General features: G+C 41.8%; 1 protein-coding gene across 1 annotated transcript in view; it reads left to right on the forward strand.

Moving 5' to 3' along the window:
- LOC127656361 (transmembrane protein 65-like) overlaps nucleotides 1-23,991 on the forward strand; it is a 62,943-nt gene that overhangs the window by 12,547 nt on the left and 26,405 nt on the right. The window contains exons 3-5 of the mRNA XM_052144661.1: nucleotides 10,668-10,712; nucleotides 22,087-22,154; nucleotides 22,804-22,858. Coding sequence (XP_052000621.1) covers nucleotides 10,668-10,712; nucleotides 22,087-22,154; nucleotides 22,804-22,858 — 168 coding nt within the window. The remainder of the gene's footprint in view (nucleotides 1-10,667; nucleotides 10,713-22,086; nucleotides 22,155-22,803; nucleotides 22,859-23,991) is intronic.

A 23,991-nucleotide genomic window follows, 5' to 3' on the forward strand; every position in this document is an offset into this window, starting at 1 on the left:
GGGTGTAATGATCCATCGATCTGGATTGATGTATCTATCAAATAACCAACTATGCATAGATGCAACGCGTAAACATAGATGTAATGTGTTTTAAGATGGAGCTTTATTTTGAAACTCTCATGCCAGCCAGGACCGTACGCTTTTCTGTTGAAGCACAAAGCAAGCGCCAGGAGATGCAACATCCTAGAAACCTGAGCGGTAGCAGCCTTCATCTATACCTTGTCCAAGTAAAAAGCTTGGACAAGGTATAGATGAAGTTACTGTTTACAAACAAACCCTATGCTCCAGCACTCCCAGGTTCTTTTGGCAGTGCAGCAAAGGACTGCTGTATATGGGCACTTCACTGAAGTAGTTTTTTAGGGTTGAATCACCCCATTTCCAAAAGTTTATAGGAGATTAGAGCTTCTTTAAATTCCCATCAGAATTGGTGGATCAGGATAAACTCAAAGTTGATCATAATTTATGATATTTCACGGATCACCATCATTATTTTCGCATCTGCTTTATTACAACCCTTTCGCTGTTGGTATATTTGAACTTTTCATGAGAGAATTGCACAAACTGGAAAACAGACTCCGAAGTGCAGTCACTGTGAAAGATATGAGGCCAAGTATACATGTACTGTATAAACCAAACCCATTGAAAATAACAGGAAGAACGAGACCCATTTCTACATGGAGCTACTGTGTTTGAAAGGATATACGAATACAAATAATGTAGTACTTCTAAAATGGTGCATTTATTTTGAGTGTAGTAACTTCTTCAGTTGAAACCATCTGTTATTAGGTTTAAATATTGATGATAATTGATGATCACGTGTGTGACTTTATTTTTTTCATATTATTCATTGCTCTGCATTATTGTTTTAAACAACTGAAGTACCTTCATTTGTTGTGTATGTCCAAATGTGGATATTAGATTAGCACTTTTCAGAGAGCTCAATAACATTTTCAAACTTTATTGTGGTTGCATTTGTAAGATAATAAATGTAACTGATTGTGTAAAATAGGCACATAATATCGTAATATAAATCGCAGGCCAATGAACTGAAACAAAATCACATCTTGGCAGACTTTGAGGTATTGTCAAACATTGGATTGCTGGCTAGGAGAATTTAAGTAAGATTGTATCGTGATGAAACTTGCTATTTACACGCCTATTTTTCTCTCCCTTTTAGTATTTAGGTTTGTTCCACCAGAGCAACACAATAACGCACATAATACTGCATGTTCAACTGGACTGTGCTTTGACCAAGTGCTCGTTTCTGTGTATTTCTCTGCTCTTTGGGTTTGTTGTTGTTTAAATCCCTATCCTGTGTATTTGCAATTGTAATGGAGCGCAACAGTGGCCATACACTTTTTCAGCCATCTTGGTCCTGGAAGTATTTTTCCCATTCAGTTTTTCCAAAGGGATTTCTTAAAGTACTAAAAGAGTTCTAAATCATTAACCTAACCCACCAGCTCCAATGAAAAAAATTCAGGATATGGGAAAAATTGAAGGGAAAAATACTTCTGGAACCAGACTGCTGCACACCATTGTGTTGCTGGCCTTAGCAAACACCACTTATAAACCATAAAGCAGCAAGGAAACACATGATAGGTCCTATACATGCTTACGTCTGCAACATGGTTTGAAGTGTACTGCATTAAAATTAAATCCAGACAACACATCTCCTCCTTGTCTTTAATCTGGCAGGATCTCTGCTTTGTTGAGGGCCCAGTTTTCACAGGAGCCTGTTTTATAAAGCTCAAGTCATGTCAAACGCATCTTTGTACTGCGGCTGTCATGAAATACCGGTTCTGGAAAACTGATGTAACGCCTCTCGCAGGCTGCTCCCTTCAGAACAATGCCAGTGCTACTGTTATGCTGAAATATCCTCAAGACAGTCTCTGAAGGACAAAGTGTTGGTGTAAGCACAGGTGTGAAGTTGTAATGTTTTTATATTGTGGCTTCTTTTAGAATAAGTTCTTTGCTTTGACTAATAACGTATTACAGAGGCCTCCAATATTTGTGCAGCATGGGAGACATTTAAATGGTCAGTAATTACAACATTTAGCACACTACGTTCTACATTAGACATTTTAATAGTCGCTTTGTGAGAACACATCTGTGAGATGATACTAGACATGTTTGGGAAGCATGCATTGTGCCACACTGGGTTAGAGCATCTAAAATCGGCATTTGGCTGTTTTATGTGATTTGTCAAGCAGTGATGATACTGTGTGTATAATTGTGTCCTGGATTATGGCATTTTATGCTTCATCTAAAATTATTTTAGACAGATTATCTTAATCTTTTATAATTTTTATTCATGCAGGTTTTTTGTTAACTAATATGAATTGAATGACTAATAATTCAAAGGTGACTAAAATGGTGAAATACCTGTGTGTTTGTGTGTCCAAGGAATACTAATCAGTAAGCTTAATCAGCTTACAGTTTGCCGTAATTACCTGTGGACTGTATATTATTCTGGTTATTACTTAGCTAATTAACAAAATATTAAATAAATAGACATGAAATCTTGATATGCAATATATATTTGTTATTAAGTCAGAAATAAATTGACCACTGAGTAACAAAATAGACATGAAACTAGCACAGCTAGAGTAATTTATACAGTTTAGGGGACATTATCAAAAAATATTTGACCGCAAAATGGCAGATTGGCCAATCAGAATCAATTATTCCAGAGAGCCAGGTAATTGTATTGAATAATGTCTGTAAATATTTGCTGTATCGCCCAGTCATAGTGACAGGCATTTAATACTTTCACTGTTGGACTGTTATTATGTAGATTTGACCACTTTTTAATGCTTATCAAACTGTATGAGCAGTGTGTTGGTGATGTGGTTTTGGATGAGCCATTGCTATAATCTTAAATGTTTTTGATTTTAATGTTTCTTCTCTGGGGCAATGCTTTAAAACTGAATTTTATGTGCATGGTAGGGAGTGTCACATTTTTAGGTACTTTCCTGCAACTCTGAACCATCTCCACTGTTGACTCAGTAATGTTAATGAATGAAAATCGGTTATCATTAAAAATAATGTTAAACTATAAGTGGTGAACGGCTTGAAATTAAAAAAATACAAGATGCATATTTTTATTCAATCAAAGCTTTATTTATACAGAGTTTGATTTTTGACTGATCAACTGTTCTAATGTAAACCTGAAAACGTCATTGCATGTGAGACAAAGTCTTTACTGTAGAAAGAAATGTGAAAACATGAAACAGCCACCAAAGTATGTGCATGTAGCCTTCTGTATAAATATAATTTAAATAAATACACTTAAGAAATGTGAATATTAGAGTTTTCCTCTTAAAACATTCCCAGTTCAATGTATTTGTAAAACATTCAGGCCATGTTTAATCACTGGCATGTTTAACTGTTAATTTATTACTGTAAATAATTGTACTGTAAAAACCTGTATATACAGGTTCAATTTCATTTATACTTCATGTTGCAGATTGTGTGATATTTCAGACCTTACTTTTTATGTTGAATTAACTCAAATATAATAAAACTGTGTGAATACAGTTAAAAACATACCTCTACAATGGTGATGGTAAATGTAACTCATGCTCTCCTGGCGAACTGACGTGATACAGTGAGAACTGTATTATCGATCATTGATTATTCATTAACACTTATGAATGTAGCCTGTACAAGCTTTTTCCTAGCTATTAAATTATGGCAGGCCCTATTTCGATAATAAAAACCCAATCTTTAGCTTCTTCACTAGGTGATCAATATGCACGCTAAAGAGAGCCTATCATCCACCCAAATACCCAAGTTCTTATAAGATGATACTTTTTCAGTTGAGTCCCCTCCTGAAGTATAACATTATCTATCTAACATTATTATGCCAACATTATCTGAGGTCTAGGAGTGGGCTCTAGAAAAGATCATAAATGTAGTTTTCTTAGCATTAAGTACGAGCTTATGATCGTACAATGAGATTTGTAGCTTTTGAATAGCAAGCTGGAGATCAACAGCCTGGTTCAGAGAAGAGGCAACTGAGTAAACTATGTATTGTCTGCATAAAGATGCACTTTAGCTGTAGACATGTCCCTCCCAATGTTATTTATAAAAATAGAAAATAACACCGGGACCAAAATTTAACCTTGGGGGATACCCTTAGAGATTTCCAAAAAGCTTGACTTATGTCCATCTGTGTAGACACACTGGGTTCTATCTGCAAGGTAGTGCTTAAACCACTCAATAGCCTTGTCACCCAACCCAACATCACTGATCTAACAGCAGCTCACCCACCATAGTTTTGTAGACAGCCGGAGGCGGCACGAAATTTGACAGAGGCGGCCGCCTAGTAATTCTCTATGCAGGAAAGACCCTCCATACACAACAGTTCACTGCACGATACATCTCCTTAATAATGCATTCAAGTAGTGTTTGTTGCTGCTATTGCTTTTGGATAAAACAATTGTTTAATCTATTTGTTCGTGTTTTCGTTGTCCTGAAACGTCTGCCCAAGGGCAGCAGTTCAAACAGGGAGTGTCCGGGGTGAGATGGATCCAAGTATGTTTTGGGCTTTTTTGAGGCAGCGGAACTGTAAAGATCTTCCAGGGAGGGGAGAGGGCAGCCAATAATCTTCTGGGTCATGTTGACGACCCTCTGGAGTGCTTTCCTCTCTGTTGTTTGTGCAGCTGGCAAACCACACACAGATACAATAAGTAAGTATGCTCTATATGGAGCAGCGGTAGAAGGACAAAAGCACTTTTTGGGTGAGGTGGTTCTTCCTAAGCATCCTCAGGAAGTAAGGTATCTGCTGTGCCTTCTTTACCAGTACTGTGGTGTTAGTGCTCCAGATTAGGTCCTCCTCTATGTGCACACCCAGGAACCTGAAATCCGGGACCCTCTCCACACATAGTCTTGTTGTTGTTTAACTGAAGGAAGTTTTGGCACATACAAATTTATTTTCATCAATGCACAGGCACACGTCACGGATGTCCACTCAGATTCATAGTTCCCTATGTTCACTTAGTAGTCCCTCCCATCTAGATATGAACTGAACCAGCTGAGGACCATCCCAGAGAGCCCAACCCAAGTTTTCCAACCTGTCTTGGAGAATGTTGTGGTCAACAGTGTAAAAGGCAGCACTGAGATCTAGTAATACGAGCACTGATATTTTGCCTGAATCAGTATTTGAATCCGTATAATCAGTATGCGGTCGGAAACCAGACTGGAAATTGTCCAAGTAGACATTTGAGTTTAAGAATGTGTTCAGCTGAACGAAAACAATCTTTTCAATGATCTTGCCTATGATAGGAAGATTTGAGATTGGTCTATAGTTGTTTAATATAGTTTGCTTTTTTTAGAAGGGGCTTAACAACTGCCGTTTTCAGGGACAACAGAAACGTGCCTGAAAGGAGTGAGACATTGACTATTTCTTACTGATCTTTTTCTAAATGAACAGATTTGTGAAAAATTAAGTAGGGAGTCAAGATAACAGGTTGACGTTTTAAGATGCTGTACCATTTCTTCCTGGTTTTTGCCAGTTATTGCCTCAAAATCAGACATAGTAACTAATTTCTGAAGTTTTTGTGGTGGGTCCTGTCTGACCACAGCTTCAAAATGGATGAGCTGATCACCATTTTAATATCATTGATCTTCTGCATGAAAAATTATGCAAACTCATTGCAATTTCTGTCAGAGAGCATTTCACAGGGAACTTGTATTGGGGGGGTAGTTTGTCTCTCTACAGTAGCAAAAAGAGTGCGGGTGTTGTTTAAATTGCTGTTTATAATGTTTTAGAAGTAGATCTGCCTTGCTGTGCCTAGGTCCATTTTGAAAGAACAAAGGCTGTTTTAACACCCTCACGGGAAGGAGGACACAGGAAACGAGGTTGTGAACTAAAGGTAGGGCTTTAATTGCCGTTTTCTCTTTCACAGTTTAACAATGTAACACAATAGTATACAAGCACACTGGGTTGGCTTGTTGGGCTCTCTCTCGACTGGAGGCTCTGTGTCTGCTTTTATGCCGCTCTCCTCGTGCTCACTGGAATTAGAGACAGGTGTTAGGCATAATTTAGCTCAGGTGTAAGTGCCCTTAACTCTTTCCTCTCCCGGTCGGGCGCTTGACCACGCCCCCGCTGCCACATCTGTCTTTATAAATGTTATAATGTACTTCAAGTTTTGTTTTCAGATGCATTTGTTCTGCTTTCCTTTTTTTTTATTTTCATGTTTTGTTCTGTTTTTGTGTTTCTCCAATGTGCTTTACGCCTGCCAGATTCTTCCTGACCTTTACAAGAGCAATGCCATCAATAGGATTTTTATCTTTTGAGTTCAAGTTATCAAGGAGATCATCAACACAGTCTGGAGATATATTTGTTGTCATAAATACAGCCTTCTGTCAGGGCCTAGTGAGGGATGGAGGACCCAACCACAGAAAACAACCATTTTATTTAAATTAAGAGCAGCAATAAGGCAGTCTGCAGAGATCATGGGTGCTTACAGTCTAGGGACCAGGTGAACATTTTCAAAGGCAGGCAAGGATGATGCACTCCACAGCCACCAGGCAGGGTGAGGGTAGACATGAAGGGGAAGTGGGCATACAGAGCTCAGAACCAGGACCACCAAGGCCTGTACAGATAAAGTCACACTAGGAGCTACTCGCTCAGGAGTCAGAGACAGGTTGGGCCAAAAACAGAGATTTATGGGCAGACTAAATCAGGCAAGTGGCTGGCTTCCTCATGGTCTGTGGCAGGCAGAACATCAGGAACTAGTAGGGTAAAAATACCAGGCCGTACAGACACTGGCAAGGGGCAGGAAGAAGAGCAGGCTACAGGACAAAACAAACAGGAATCAACGGGACCCAGGGATAATGCAACCGATAGGACCAAACGAGGGCTTGCGAGTGTGAGCACGATGGCAAACAATAATCTGGCACAGGACAGCAAACAGAGGGAGAATAAATAGGGAGAAAACCAATCAAGAGAAATGAGGAACAGGTGTGGCTACTGAGGCTGACAAGCATCAGGGAGATTGCTCCTGCAGGGAAACCCCATGATTGCTGTGAGCACATGGCACAACAAAACAGAAACAAAATCACACAAGAGTAATGGAGAAAACCCAAAGACCGAGAGAAGACATAACTGGTCTGATCAGCTCGGAGTCCTAACACCTTCATATATTGCACACAGAATAAATAGTATTCTCATTTATGAACCTCTTTTTGACAGAAATAGATCTGACTTCAATGGCAAAGAAAATACAGAAATGGTGAGAGAGCGCTATGTCCTTAATAAGAGTGGATGAAATGTTCAGACCCTCACTAATGACCAGATCCAGAGCGTGTCCACGATTGTGTGTGGGCCCATCTACATGCTGACTTCTTTTGTTGTATTGTTATTAGGATTATCTATATGAACATTTAAATCCCCAGCAATAACACAACAGTCAAATTCAGAGGAAGTTGCTGATAACAGTTCTGTAAAATGATCAGTAAAGGCTGCATATTAATTGGGAGGCCTGTAAATAATTATAAATAGAATGCGTGGAGCATCTTTTAGTACAATACTTAGATATTCAAAGGTCATGTAATCACCAAGTGACCCTTGCTTGCATTGAAAGACATCTTTAAATATGGCAGTTCATCCTCCATCTCTCTTAACAGCTGTGCAGACACTGTAAAGTTTGGAGGGGTTGATTCATTGAGAACAGTTGCACTGCAGCTGTTATCTAACTTTAATTTAGAAACATAAAATCCAGGTTGACATCTAATAGGCAACAGATTAAATAAGTTTGTCATACATTTGATAATGCCTTAGACTTTCTTTCACTTAATCCATCAGATACACAAAGCTACAGGCACATTGGGTTCCTGCTTGTTCTGTGTACATTTGTTAATGTGACTGCTACCGTTGCGGGAACCCAACACACATCACTATTATCGGTTGTTTGTTGTTCACCGAGAGCAGAAGATGGACAATGTGTGCCCTGGCATTTTGGCTGAGAGAGCTCCCTTGGCTTATGTCCAGGAATTCATCCTTGGGTCCTGTATCTTGGAGTAGTTCTATGTCGTCACAGTCTGACTGTAGTATGCTCTGTGGTTGGTGCTCTGCTTGGATTGTGTCCCTGAGCAGTGGATGTTGTGGCTACGCGGTGTTATTGTGGGATTTGTTGATAAAATGTCCATCCAGGTGCTGATGTGCGATCCTTTGGTCATCCGGACACTGCGGTGGTGTTTGTGTGCCATCCGGGTTGAGTGGATTTGTGCATGTTGAAGATGGATGGAGGAAGAAATTTATATTGTCCTTTTATAGGGCTGCACAATTAATAGAAATGAAATCGAAACCGCGATATGACCTTTTGCGATTATTAAACTGGAAGGGCTGCGATTTAAGTAAATAAATAAATAGTCTGCTCCCTTCAAAGTTTATTTGCGCTGCTCTGTTCAGTCTATATAAAGTTACAGTGTTTTCAGAGCGGTTCTGTGCTCAACAACTCCCTCTCATGCTTAGAGTAACAGAAGTGCTCTGAATTCGGTTCCGCTTAACGCTTTATTTACACTAAACTTGAGCATCCTGTTGAAGTGTTTTTTATTATTATCTGCGTTAGCAGCATCTCAGTCTCCGCAAGGCACAGGTATCATAATAATAACGCGGAATACAAGATTGGATATAATTCAAACATCTTTATTAAATGATTAATATTGTGCATTGCTAAATTAAATATAATAAAATAATGAATAATTAAATAAAATGGTGACAAACTAACCAAAAGTTTAACTTTAAATTGAATTACACCAATGGGTTATCAGTTCAACTTCAGTTTGACATTAAGCCTCATTTTTTATCATCTTATATACAGTAAATAATAGTTTGTATAAGCCAACTAGTTTTTAAGGCCTAGAATAAAGAGTAACATTTATATTTTGTGTATACTGAATTATTCAATCAACCAACATTATTTTTGACAGCAAAAACTAGGCAACAACTATGGTTTTACCAACAGGGAAATTTAGTTAACAGTGACACTGAGCAGAAAGCTTACATATGACCTGTTATGACAGAGCTGCTGATAAAAAAGTTAAATGATCAGCATCGATTGATGAGATGAAAATTGGAGATCGGTGTCAGATGTTAAAATCCTGATTGGAGCATCCCTAATATTCAAGTTGACTGTTTAAAAAACTAATGATGATTATTAGTGGGCTGAGATCCTATCACAAAATGGACAAAAACAGGAACACGGTGGATGGTAACATTTGGATATGAAGAAGACTTTGTTTCGCTGTTAATATATTTATTTGTTTGTAGAAAACATTACCATCATAATCGCAGTTCAAATCGCAACCGCAATATTTTTTTAAATAATCGCAATATGACATTTTGTCCAAATCGTGCAGCCCTAGTCGTTTAGCACTTTTGCACCAAGTTTGTTTGGAATGAGGTTGATTTATGAGGCTGATTTACATCGGATTTATTCAGTGCTATTGACCCCAGAAAAGATTGTTGTCAATCTAGTTCAGTCCTCTCATGTTGCAGGTTTTGTGCAGCCAGGTGTTTAGACTGAGCAACCGAGAAAACATATTTGTTCCTTGAGCTTGAAGCAGTCCACTGATGAACGACTGAACTTTCAGTCTTCCATTTGTTTTAAAGTGTTCATTGAAATTCCTCTTAAGGAGTTCTTACTGCTCCTTTCGAATATCATGTTTCCCCACATGTATAATAACATGATTTACAGTCTTATGATTCATCAGAATGTTCCAAAGTTCCTCATTTACATCAGAAACTGTTGCTTGAGGAAGGCAGCAAGTAGTGGTAGCCCTGTTACCAGAGTTTCTAATAATGGAGTCACCCACTATCAGAGTGAAAAGCTCGGCTGTGATCTCAGCAGAATGCTGCTGCCTGCTCAACCTTGAGCAGCTGCCAGCTGCAATGTTAGTTGCTGGCTGATGTGATCTTTCTCCGATCACATTCTGGGTTTCTTCGTCCACATTCATTAGTGGTTCAAACCTATTTTCAAGACATATCGGGGTGGAAGAATACCAGTTGGTTAGTCGGGTCATAGCCGTATCTGGGGTGATAATGCTGCAATATATGATACACGTGACAGTCTAATCTCTCAAGCACCTTTGGGTCTAGCTCCCTGTTTATGCCATCGGTTTGTGCTCTTACTTTAACCAGTTACTTTTGGCTCCTGGACGGCTGGTTTATCTTGGCTCAGCCTGTTGAGGAACGTTAGATTCACAGGACTCACCAGTTGTAGGCTGAGGGGGTCCACAGTGATGCTCTCCTGTATGTTCCTTCAGATTTGGCAGTATAGCAAGTAACATTGTTTCAAGAACCTCAATCTTTTGAAGACGTCTGTGGTAGTTTGAGCAGCAAGTGAAGTTTGAGCTGAATTGAGGCATTTTCTTTCTCGTCTTTCTTTTTTGAGATTGATGCCTGGTACAATATGGAGACAGCAGTACTGATGTCCTGAACTCATCTGTGGTTTGTTTGGACTCCTGCAGATCGCTTATTGTTGTGAATGTTATAATGTAGGCCTTTCTTACAACATAGCGATATAATCCATATTCCCTGCTGTCACTTTGCCATCCTCCCTGCATAGGAATGACTTTGAGGTCCTGTCTTACCTCTTTTTCTTCAATGCTAATTTTTGTTTTAATTTCTTCGTGCTAACACAGTTTTTCTTCTCTTATAGAGCAAATGGAGATGGCACCACCAACAGCTGCACAGTTGAGATATGGTAAGTTAATGTGTGTCAGTGCTTCATACAGAATTATTATTTTTGTTTATTACGTTGTAACTAGAGGTCAACTGATAGTGGATTTTGGCAATACCGATAACTAACAGGGATGCAAAGTCACATACATGTTCCCATATATATCTCATATTTATTTATTTATTGACTTTTCAGCATTATTACAGGTTCTTCAAGATGTTCATCAATGCAGAATACTGAATTATTTAGCTGTTACAATAAAACGTCAATACTAATTAAGCCACAATTACAAAATACAAAATTTTAAAACATACAGTATTAAGATATACTTATTACTAATCTAACATAAAACACCCCATATTACATTCTAAAATCCACAATCATTTAGAAGTCTGTACATATAGGGAATGGGTGATCTCCAATATCTCTCAGTTCGACATCTTGGAATTGTCAGTTTAATTGATACATATAGATATATGTTAAAATATAGTGCATACTGTATATGTTCTAATGTATGCATACTCAATAGAGATATATTTGTAACTGTATGAATATATAAAATATAATATATATATTTCAGTATATATTTTGCTCAGAATTGTGCACATATATATCCCATACATGTTGCCATATATATGTTAAAATACAGTGCATATATGTTCAAATTTGTTTATATTCAATGTATATATTTACAAATATATAATATATGGATATATATTATAGTATATATTTCCTCAGAATTGTGTACATGTATTGCTCATACATAGTCCCATATAAATGTGACCATATGTATGTAACCCGATCACACACACACAAGATGAGACAGTCACAATGTTGGATGAAACTGCTTTTAATGTTTATTAAAAGCAGTGCAGGCAAAAAGTACAAAACAAGGGAAATCCAGTGAGAGTAGTCGAGGGGAGCGTAAGGTCGGAAGCCGGGAAACAACTATATAAACAAGGGGCAGATCTAATGAGGGAGGTGAACGATAAGCGGGGAAAACAGTTAACAACTAGAGGCGAAGGACAAGACGAGACTAAGCGGGAACAAAGACAGGGAACGAGAGAGTTGGCAAGCTAAACAGGTAATCAAACAGTGGGGAGGTCAAAACTAGACGAGACTAGCAGGGGCAAAACTAGAGCGAGACTAGCGGGGGCATAAACACGGGAATCTAAATACATACAATAACCAACACCCGTGAAAGCGGAAGTGCTGGGTATTTATAGGGAAGGTGCAGGTGTGAACAATGAAGGTGGCGAGGCGAGTGCAGGTGAATCTAATGTGTGGGGATAGGATGCGGCGTGAGTGTAGGTGGTCATAATGTTCTGGCGGAAGCGAGAAGCGCGCAGAGAGGGGAGATAGCTTACTGAGCAGAGCTCGCAATAGCATAAGGAGCGTGAGTGCTCGAGGGAGGAAAAAAGCGTCTGCAGCTCAAGGGGCGGAGCGAGGAGCGGGAAGCGAGCACGCTTCATGGAGTGTATGGAGTGCGTGCTTTCGAGGAAGCGGAGATGGGGCAGAGGAAAGGGGTTCGTGACAGTACTCCCCCTCTGAATAGGACGGCTCCTGACGGCCGCTCGGCTGCGAGGAGCACGAGGGAACAGAACGAGCGTGTGAGCTCGTGGGGACAGAACGAGCGTGAGAGCTCGAGGGGACAGAACGAGCGTGAGCTCGTGGGGAGCAGAACGAGCGTGTGAGCTCGAGGGGCAGAAGGCACAAAAGGGAGATGAAACAGTCCATGGGGGTCAATGGGCAGTTCAAGGCAAGGTCAAGGGGAACATAGTGGACAGGCGGGTTGTCGGGAGGTCTAGGGGCAGCCATAGGGCAGAGACTGGGTCAGGAGGTCTGGAAGGCTGACTGGAGGACAGGGACTGGGTCGGGGGTCTGGAAGGTGACCACCGGACAGGAATAGGGTCCGGAGGCCAGGGAAGAGGCCACAGGACAGGTAGAGGAACGGTAACAAGGGGAGCAGGCAAGACCCAGTGAGGAAAGGTTTCAGGGGCGGAGCCGTGAAAGGCGGAGTCGTGGAGGACTTGGGAGACTGAGCCTTGGAAGGCGGAGCCGTGAGAGACTCGGCAGGCGGGGATTGAGAGACAGAAGAGGCGTGCCGAGGGAGGCTCAGGGGCTCGGAGGCAGAGCCGAGGAAGGCTCAGGAGACGGAGCCGAGGGAGGTGGAGTCGCAGGAGGCCCCAGGGGCGAGGCCCTGGTGGGCTCTGGAGGTGGAGCCGAAGGAGGCTTTAGGGGCTGAAGGCCTGGAAGGCTCAGGAAGTGGAGCCCATGGAGGTGGCGCCGTAGGAGGCTCCAGAGGTGAAGCCCTGGAAGGCTCTGGAGGCAGAGCCGAGGGAGGTGACGCCGTGGGAGGTGGCGCTGTAGAAGGCTCCAGGAGTGAAGCCCTGGTAGGCTCTGGAGGCAGAGCCGGGGAGGTGGCGCCGTAGGAGGCTTGGGAGGCGGAGCCGCAGGAGGCTCAGGAGGCTGAATCTCTAGAAGGCTCTGGAGTCTTAGGGAGCAGAGCCATGAGGAGGCTCGGGAGGTGGAGCCAGTGGGAGGCTCTGGAGGGGAGCCGTAGGAGGCTCGGGAGGCAGAGCCATAGGAGCCTTAGTGGCAGAGCCCTGGGAGGCTCGGGAGGTGGAGCCGTAGGAGGCTCTGGAGGGAGCCGTAGGAGGCTCGGGAGGCAGAGCCATAGGAGCCTCTAGTGGCCGAGCCCTGGGAGGCTCGGGAGGTGGAGCAGTAGGAGGCTCTGGAGGGGAGCCGTAGGAGGCTCGGGAGGCAGAGCCATAGGAGCCTCTAGTGGCCGAGCCCTGGGAGGCTCGGGAGGTGGAGCAGTAGGAGGCTCTGGAGGGGAGCAGTAGGAGGCTCGGGAGGCAGAGCCATAGGAGCCTCTAGTGGCCGAGCCCTGGGAGGCTCGAGAGGCTTGAGGGGGAGCCTTGAAAGACTCGAGAGGCGAAGCCCTGAGAGGCTTGAGAGGAGGAGGAGCCCTGAAAGACTCGAGGAGGGGAGCCCTGAGAGGCTTGAGAGGGGAGGAGCCCTGAGAGACTCGAGGGCGGAGCCCTGAGAGGCGGAGGAGCCCTGAGAGACTCGAGAGCGAGCCGTGAGAGGCTTGAGGGGTGGAGCCATGAAAGACTCGAGAGGGGCGCCCTGAGAGGCGGAGGAGCCCTGAGAGACTCGAGAGGCGAAGCCGTGAGAGGCTTGAGGGGTGGAGCCATGAAAGACTCGAGGGATGGAGCCCTGAGAGACTTCGAGAGGCGAAGCCGTGAGAGGCTTGAGGGGTGGAGCCATGAAAGACTCGAGGGATGGAGCCCTGAGAGACTTCGAGGCGAGCCGTGAGAGGCTTGAGGGGTGGAGCCATGAAAGACTCGAGGGATGGAGCCCTGAGAGACTCGAGAGGCAGCCGTGAGAGGCTTGAGGGGTGGAGCCATGAAAGACTCGAGGGATGGAGCCCTGAGAGACTTGAGAGGCGAAGCCGTGAGAGGCTTGAGGGGTGGAGCCATGAAAGACTCGAGGGATGGAGCCTTGAGAGACTCGAGAGGCGAAGCCGTGAGAGGCTTGAAGGGTGGAGCCCTGAGGGACTTGAGGGGTAGAGCTCTGGGAGGCTCGTGAGGAGGAGCCCTAGGAGGCTCGTGAGGGGCCCTTGGAGACTCGTGAGGCGGAGCCCGGGAGGGCTCAGAGGGGCGAGCAGAACCCGACAGAGCCGTGGGAGGCTCTGAGGGCGAGCAGAACCCGGCAGAGCCGTGGGAGGCTCTGAGGGAGCAGAACCCGGCAGAGCAGTGGGAGACTCTGAGGGCGGAGCAGAGTCTGCAGAGCCGTGGAAGACTCTGAGGGCGGAGCAGAGGTCTGCAGAGCCGTGGAAGACTCTGAGGGCGGAGCAGAGGTCTGCAGAGCCGTGGAAGACTCTGAGGGCGGAGCAGAGGTCTTGAGCACAAGGCGAGACTGGGGAGAAGGGGCCCTCTTCCTTCTCTTACGTCTTCGACCAACAGGGGCGTGGCCATGGGGGCGGTCGAGGCTACAGGCGCTGGCTCAGGGGGTCGAGGCTACAGGCTGGCTCGCTGACCGTGGCAGACATGGGCGCTGGCTCACCGGCCGTGGCGGGCAGGGCGCTGGCTCGCTGGCCGTGGCGGGCATGGGCGCTGGCTCGTTGGCGTGGCGGGCATGGCTCGCTGGCTCGTGGCGGGCATGGGCGCCGGCTCGTTGGTCGTGGCGGGCATGGGCGCCGGCTCGTTGGCCGTGGCGGGCATGGGCGCTGACTGCGCTGGCGTGCCAGGCTCGAGGCTGGGGCCGTGACAGGCCTCGGGACTGGGGCCGTGTCAGGCTTAGGGACTGGGGCCGTGTCAGGCTTAGGGACTGGGGCCGTGACAGGCTTAGGGACTGGGGCCGTGACAGGCTTCAAAGCGGGGGCCGTGGTAGGCTTCAAAGCGGGGGCCGTGGTAGGCTTCAAAGCGGGGGCCGTGGTGTAGAGCGCTGGTTCAGTATCTGCCTCCCCCACAGTAAACGAGGAACCAGCGTACAGTAGGGCGAGGTCAATAAACTGAGCCAGGTTGAGGGAGCAGCGACCACCAGGCATTAATGATGAGGTTGGCTCATTCAGTCCACATTGAAAAATAGTCTTCAGAGCCACCTCATTAAAATTCACCTGGTTGGCCAGGGCACAAAAATCCACAACATAATCCTCCAAGGGTCGACTCCCCTGGCGCAAACACACGAGTCGAGCCGCTGGCTCCACAATGTTAAGGGCGGGGCTATGGGTTACATAACCGCTGCCTCGCAAAAAAACCCCTTGGTCAGCGTCCGAAGAGCCGTCAAACCTCTCAGGGGTTGAAGGCTCACGGCGCTCAGAAATGCGCTGGGAGCATCAACGGGCTCAGGGACAGACACAGGTAGAACAGGGTGACAAAAGTCAAACAAAGTGCTTACCTGCTGTCCCTGGGCCGTGAGTGCGTGGTAATCTCTCCCAGCCGCAAATCCGCGCTCAGAACACGCCACAAAAATCCGCTCTAGAGAGCTGCGCGAATCCGTGGCGTACATTGTGACTGTCTACGGTGAGGTTGGTTATTCTGTAACCCGATCACACACACACAAGATGAGACAGTCACAATGTTGGATGAAACTGCTTTTAATGTTTATTAAAAGCAGTGCAGGCAAAAGTACAAAACAAGGGAAATCCAGTGAGAGTAGTCGAGGGGGAGCGTAAGGTCGGAAGCCGGGGAAACAACGATATAAACAAGGGGGCAGATCTAATGATATTATTGATATAAGTCAATCATTGGCATACAGTTCACAGCAATCCATTTCACAAGTGAATTTGTCAGTCAGTTGGAGATTTATTACGAGGGCTTGTTTAAGGACCCATCAATGTACATCTGCATCAGACATGTTTGTGTAGCGTCTCAGGTGTGTCGCATCATAAACATACAATTTTTAGGTCACTGTGTCAAGTTAAATATAGTTTAATACTCAATCTGTAAACACATCTTGAGATCACCTAGTTCGGATTTGCGCTCCAAGTGTTTTGAATGCAAGAACGTAAAGAATGTTTGTGTTGTTCTGCCAACTGAAGTGTTTTCTTCACTGTATAAACTGCACGTACTGCACTGCTGAAGTTTCACTTACTGCCCTCTGGAGTAAACAAGTGGTACTACAAGCTTGCATTTCTCAGGAATCTTCCTTATACGGGAACATGCGATTTATTGTGTTAATTTTTTTTAACACATAATTTTTTATAAAATTAATCGCATTGAATTAACGCGTTAAATCGACATATATGTATGTGTAACGTAGTTCAAGAGGCGAAAACCGGCTTGTCAATATAAATAATATTTTAATGCTTAACTTAAACAAAAGACAACAACACACACATGATGGACATGTCTGTAAACGATCTCTCTATCATCGCACCACCATCTGCAATCGGCCTTTATCCCTCTCAGAGGCTTAATTAGCCTGATAAGGGACCGGGTGTGTATAATCACAACCCGGCCCCGCCCTCCATCCTGCCACAATATGAAATCAAGCTTTGTCAATTGGGATTCAAACATTAATCGATGCTCAAGAAGACAACACACTACTATATGTATATTATACTTTATGTAATTATCTGTAATGTTGATTGTGAATAGAAGTATTAAATAAAAAAATCTATTATCTCTTATATTTGTATAAATTATGAAAGGAGTGTGAACATTTGAGACAAAAGGGAATGCAAACTTATCTTCTGAACTATATATATTGTTTATTAAACCTCCGATTAATGGGCTATCAGCTGTCTTTTCTTCTGCTTTCTATCTTGTTTCTGAACAGCAAACTAAATTGAGCAATTCTGTGATTTGGCAAATAAAAACAGCTATTTGGCTCCTTAATGATTCAGTTTAGGAGCCAATGGCTCCTTAGTCATTTTTTTGGTCTGGAGCCCTGCTGTATTAGTCATGTTGTATGCTTGCTTTTTGCGTGCAACTAGTGAAGACAACACAACAGAAGGATGTGTTGTCATTGTTTTATGAGGGGGGTAGATCTACATGTGTACATTAGAAATACACCTTTCCATAAATTACCATTCATCTTCAGTCAGCTTAATTTATTACTTTTCATGGGGAAAAAGAGTGCTTGTAAAGATATGAGTGTGACAAAATGACCATCACTGAAACCTATCACCCCCCTACACTTGCATATATTCCTGCACCCATTTCATAATGCTGCTGTGCAACAGGATGTCTATCGCTGTCGCCGTAGTTACCAGCCTGTTTCTTAGAAACAGCCTCACCACTCAGAGTGACACCAACAGCTCCTCATAATCAGTCTAATAGAGGCTTAAAATAGATCCAGACCACACTCAACTTACTACCACAGATCTGAAGTTTATTGGTGAGGGATGTTGTGTGTGGTTTGGATGACTTCCATTGTGTTATTAGAGAAGTCCCTGTATTGTGTTCTTTATTCTATTAAATAAATGGGAACTTTTTTTCTTTCAACTATCACAAGAGTCTTTTCACAAAACAGACTAAAGACTATATATGGAGTTGTAAATTAAAATTTGAGAGGATTATGTTCTTTTAAATCCTTTCAATTACAACACAAGTCTACTGTATATAAATGGTATGTACTGTAAATCTACTTTTGTGACAATTCTTCCAGTAAACCTCTACTATCCCAAGTCAAGGTCAATTTATTAATAGAGCACATTTAAAAACAAGTGTATACCAAAATGCTGTACATTGTGATTAAAACAATGAAATACAGGAAAAGCGAATAACCAAACAAAGATTAACACTAAATAAATGTGGAGAACAGTCTTATTCACTCATTATCTTCCCCTCTGCGGAAGTCTGTCCAGATTAAAAAATGCTGCAAGGTTAAAAATGACATTAACTGCAATACTTCTCACAGCATAATTGTTTTTCCATATTAATCAAGATTCCTGTGGGTCCTTAAAAACCTTTCAAAATTCAAAGATAAGTTTTTAAAGACAAAAGTCTAAATATCTTAAATGTTAAATATAGATAGATGGATGGATGGATTAGATAGATAGATGGATGAACTCGTGTTTTAAAATTTTACGTGTAAATATTTGTATGAACATAAAAGATTCGATAAACTGAACAAGTTTCACAGACATGTGACATGAAATGGAATAATGTGTCCCATAACAAAGGGGTGGGGGGATCAAAAGTAACAGTCAGTATATTCAAAGAGACAAAGAGTCCAACATGAACAAAATACCAGAAGCAGTTTTAATCCAAAATCAGTCAGCTGCATTAAGTACTGCAGTGCATCTCCTCCTCATAGACTGCACCAGATTTGCCAGTTCTTGCTGCGAGATGTTACCCCACCCTTCCACCAAGGTACTTGCAAGCTGCCGGATATTTCTGGGGGAATGGCCCTAACCCTCACCCTCCGATCCAACAGGTCCCAGACATGCTCAATGGGACTGAGATCTGGATTCTTCGCTGGCACATAGCAGAACACTGACATTCCTGTCTTGCAGGAAATAATGCACAGAACGAGCAGTATGGCTGGTGGCATTGTCATGCTGGAGGGTCATGTCATTATGAACCTGCAGGAAGTGTACCACATGAGGGAGAAGGATGTCCTCCCTGTAACGCACAGCATTGAGATTGCCTGCTTTGACAATAAGCTCAGTCCGATGATGCTGTGACACACTGCCCCAGACCATGAAAGACCCTCCAACTCCAAATCGATCCCACTCCAGATTACAGGCCTCAGTGTAATGCTCATTCCTTCAATGATAAACGCGAGTCTGATTTAAACTGTGTGTGTGTGTGTGTATATGTGTGTGTATATGTGTGTGTATATATATATATATATATACACACACACACAGTATCTCACAAATTGAGTACACCCCTCACATTTTTGTAAATATTTGATATCTTTTCATGAGACAACACTGAAGAAATGACACTTTGCTACAATGTAAAGTAGTGAGTGTACAGCTTGTATAACAGTGTAAATTTGCTGTCCCCTCAAAATAACTCAACTCACAGCCATTAATGTCTAAACCGCTGGCAACAAAAGTGAGTACACCCTTAAGTGAAAATGTCCAAATTGGACCCGAAGTGTCAATATTTTGTGTGGCCACCATTATTTTCCAGCACTGCTTTAACCCTCTTGGGCATGGAGTTCACCAGAGCTTCACAAGTTGCCACTAGAGTCCTCTTCCACTCCTCCATGATGACATCAAGGAGCTGGTGGATGTTAGAGACCTTGTGCTCCTCCACCTTCCGTTTGAGGATGCCCCACAGATGCTCTATAGGGTTTAGGTCTGGAGAAATGCTTGGCCAGTCCATCACCTTCACCCTCAACTTCTTTAGCAAGGCAGTGGTCGTCTTGGAGGGTTGTTTGGGGTCGTTATCATGCTGGAATACTGCCCTGCGGCCCAGTCTCCAAAGGGAGGGTATCATGCTCCGCTTCAGTATGTCACAGTACATGTTGGCATTCATGGTTCCCTCAATGAACTGTAGCTCCCCAGTGTCGGAAGCACTCATACAGCCCAAGACCATGACACTCCCACCACCATTCTTGACTGTAGGCAAGACACTTGTCTTTGTACTCCTCACCTGGGTCCTTAAACAAGCCCTCATAATTAATCTCCAACTGATTGACAAATTCACTTGTGAAATGGATTGCTGTGAACTGTATGCCAATGAGTGACTTATGATCAATAATATGGTAGTAAACAATTCATTGTATTCTAAAGCCGCTTTTTTTTATTGTCTTATCAATGATGAACTCTTCTGCCACAAGAATGTAATGCATTTTAATTATCTTAATATATATATATATATATATATATATATATATATATATTTAAAAGATAACTATGTATAATTATTTCATCATTATATATTGAATTATTGTTATATGAGGGGCTTTCTCAGCAAATATTTGTATATGCGATTAATTAATCGGGACACCATGTAATTAATTCGATTAAAAATTTTAATCGATTGACAGCCTTAAAATATATATATTTATTGAGTGTATACACATTTATACATTTTAACTATAACTGCCACAGTTTTAATAAAAAGGAGGTCCAGTAGATTCCACCCAAATAGAATATAAACTAACATTTTGGTCAAAATACTGTTGCTATTAAAATGTTTTTATGAATTTTACTAAAGGTGATGTGTAATTTGAAAAAAAAACTTTATTTTTGTGCAGTGCCATCTCTTCTCCTCATCAGTGCTGTTTATAATATCAGGGCTTTCAAGCTGTTAGAGAGGTTTCACTTCCTCCCTAGTGCTTTAAAATAGAAAATTTTATAGTTTATAATCTATTTAGGTGAATCTACTGGACCTCCTTTTTATTACAACTGTGGCAGTTATAGTTAAAATTTCCGTCATGGTCTATTTTTATCTATCATACTTGGTTTAATTTCCCTAATACCTATAGTACATTTGATATTGTCCCAACATTTTCAGTTATTAAAAATGACAATTCGGAGCAAGCGCAAGTCTGGTGAAACAGTTAAGTTATTTTTAATAATGCGCAAAATTGAGGAACATTACTTTAAAAAGGAATGTGTTACATTATTGTGTTATTTGAAAGTGTGTGTGTGCGGAGAGAGATAAGTTCTGCCTCCAAATTCAAATACCCTCAGAGTATGTACTACACTTGATGGAAATTGTAATTCTCGGCCATTGACAAATTACTTTCTTTAGATACGCAGGTGTGTAATATGTATACAATTCCAACATAATTTCATACATCCAGGAACATGTGCATTGTCCCGTGACCTGGATGTAGGTGGCAGTAACAACAACTGTGAAAATAATTTACTCTGATCTTGTTAAACAAGTTCGATGTAACCACAAGAAACTACTTTCTTGGTAAACACAGAACTTACAGTTGAAAAGAGCCACCCGACATTTTATAGTAATAATGCATTTTGAACCACCCCTGGAGTTGAGTGTTTGAATACAGTGTGTGCTGTGTCATTCCAGACAGGTCTCCAAAGCAACCAAATTGGCCTGGTTGCTAGGGAGGGTAGAGTCACATGGGGTAACCTCCACATGGGCGCAATAATGTGTGGTTCTCGCTCTCAGTGGATCGTGTGGTGAGTTGTGCGTGGATGACGTGGAGAATGCCGTTAAGCCTCCACACGCGCTATGTCTCCACGGTAACACGCTCAACAAGCCACGAGATAAGATGCGCCGATTGACGGTCTCAGACTCAGAGGCAACTGAGATTCGTCCTCCGCCACCCAGATTGAGGCATGTCACTACGCCACCACGAGGACGTAGAGCGCATTGGGAATTCCAAATTGGGGAGAAAAGGGAAAAATAAATAAATAAACAAATTCAGCATTTTGAAACTCCTGGATGCTTTTTAAGGTCAGATAAAGAGGACGTATGGTCACCTTAAAAGTACATGTTTCTTTCTTTTCTTCTTTTTAATGTTTTTATGTAATTTCAAGCACACAAAAAAATCACAGAGTAACAAATGAATTTGAGTCATGCTGACTCAAAACTTGTTATAGGATGGAATTTTATTTGTTTACTTGTTGGCTATAGGATGGAATAATGCAATGCAATAAACACTTTATACTGCCTATTGTTTTTTAATAGTATGTGAAAACAGTAGTTATAAATGTTTGAATGTCTAAACTTTTAGCTGTCAGGTAAAGTAAGTCATGGTTGATAGTACTTCCAATTAAGGCATCACGCTGGAAACGGAAGGTCAAATCGAGCACATTGCATAGCAGCATATTGTATTCCATGCTTTTGGTTCAAAATTTCGTTGGTCATTAGTGTATAAACATACTATGCTCAGGAAAAATTATGCATACTGCAGGAATAGTAAGAGTAGTATCGTAGTAAACTTTTTCAAACATTGTCTTTTTTCCCTGTCTCTTAGAATGACTCAATTCTAACACACTTTTATGTTTCAGTATTGTTCCATAACGCCATTCCATTTATTGGGTTTGGGTTCCTGGATAATGCCATCATGATAGTTGCAGTAAGTACCTCCATCCAAAGAGGAAATAATGTGACTTTTCAGTTCTTTATTATATGTGTGCGTGTTTGTATATTTTAGCTGCACTTTTTAATGTTTTTAACTTGTTGATCTTGTATTTCTGATATATTCTAAAAAATGTTAGCTGCTGATATTGTGCAGTTTGATTGTTAAAGTAAAAGAGAATATAAAATCACCTTTACCTTCATGTTAAAACCACATGGGTTTTGTATAAAGCTTGATTCTTAAATCAAAAGAAATGATCAGAAAGCTGAGATTACAGTTAATTAGTTTTGCCATGGAATCTGGCTCCTGTGTGTTGCTATTCAGCAGGGTTCTAACTGCTCATTAAGCTTTTGCAATGAGAAGAAATATTGTTTGATCACAGATCAGCCCCATTAAATGTTAAAATCAAACTAATTTATGATTTAAAACTCCTACTAGATACCAGTCACTGAAGAGTAAAGCCGTAATTGCACAATTCTCGTGTAGAGTTCTGAAGATATCCAGGATCTAAAAATGCAGCACACACAATGCTTGATATTTAGATCTGGATATCAGAAATATGAGATCCAGAATGCCAAATTATGTGTTCTGTCAGTCAGACTTCTGGCTGGAATAAAAACTAAACCTTGAATGGTTTTCTTCACAGGGTACCCAGATTGAATTATCTATAGGAGTAATATTGGGGATCTCAACTATGGCTGGTGAGTGTATGACACTACTTGTTCTGCATGATTTGACAATTTTAGTGAATCTGGATATTGTAATATTCACAGGCTTATACTGAATATGGCAGGCAGCCAAAGATGGAGAGGTAGCTCGTGAGATACATAATAATGAATTACTGACAAAAACCAACAACCTTTTAGTTCCTTTCATGTGTGACTCTTATTTTTTATATTATCTTAATTTTGAGAGGCTCATTTTCACTTCAACACAACTGATAATAAAAATGGTTTCAAAATTAAATCTGTTGTTGTAGGTTAATTCAAATATGTACAGTGCACCCATAACCTCCACACATTAAAATATAGGCGGCAGAGGCAAATTTACATTTAAATTAATGCCTTTGGTAGATGTTTTGTCCAAAGCTTCATACCATGCATTCAGTGTATACATTCGATCAATATATGTATTCCCTGGCAATTGAACCCATAACCTTAACATTGCTAGTGGCATGCTTTAACAGTTGAGCTACACTTGCATCATTGCATATTATATTTTTGTACAAAAATCTTCGTTATGTTCATTGACCACCCGCAATCTAGTTTAACCAGACGCAGTCAGTGCTGAAATTGTGCTTTTTTTACACCAAGAGTATTTAAACGTAGTCATTGTCATTATTTTTAGTGAAAGCACAGTTGTCAATTGTGCTTAATTCACACATTTTCAAGCTATTTCCCTGTTGCAATTGATAATTGCACTATTATTAGTATTATTCGTTCATAGTGAATTCCCCCTTAATGTGTTTGAATTCAAAGCTAAGCAGCAGAGGAATGATATAGGATGGCATTTCTGTTCCATGTCAGAAGCTGAGAGGAAAGCAAGGCCATTGGTTTTTTTAATGCAGGTTTTTATTGCTTTGTGGTGTATTCCTGCATTGTGGTGGTGTTGAGAGAGATATTATCACAAGCCCTTGAAACACACACAGTCACACATTCACACTATCACTCTGCTGTGCGATGCTGTTCTCTCTTAAGAAACATTCCCGTAAGATAGAATAATTACACCTAATATTTCTGTAGTATCTCAAATATTTTTCCTTGCAATGATTACACAGGCAGCAAATTAACTCTTTTACTTATGTGTCCTCTTTCCAAAATTATGCAACTCATGT

This window comes from Xyrauchen texanus, chromosome 15 (genome assembly GCF_025860055.1).
Source record: "Xyrauchen texanus isolate HMW12.3.18 chromosome 15, RBS_HiC_50CHRs, whole genome shotgun sequence".
NCBI lineage: Eukaryota > Metazoa > Chordata > Actinopteri > Cypriniformes > Catostomidae > Xyrauchen > Xyrauchen texanus.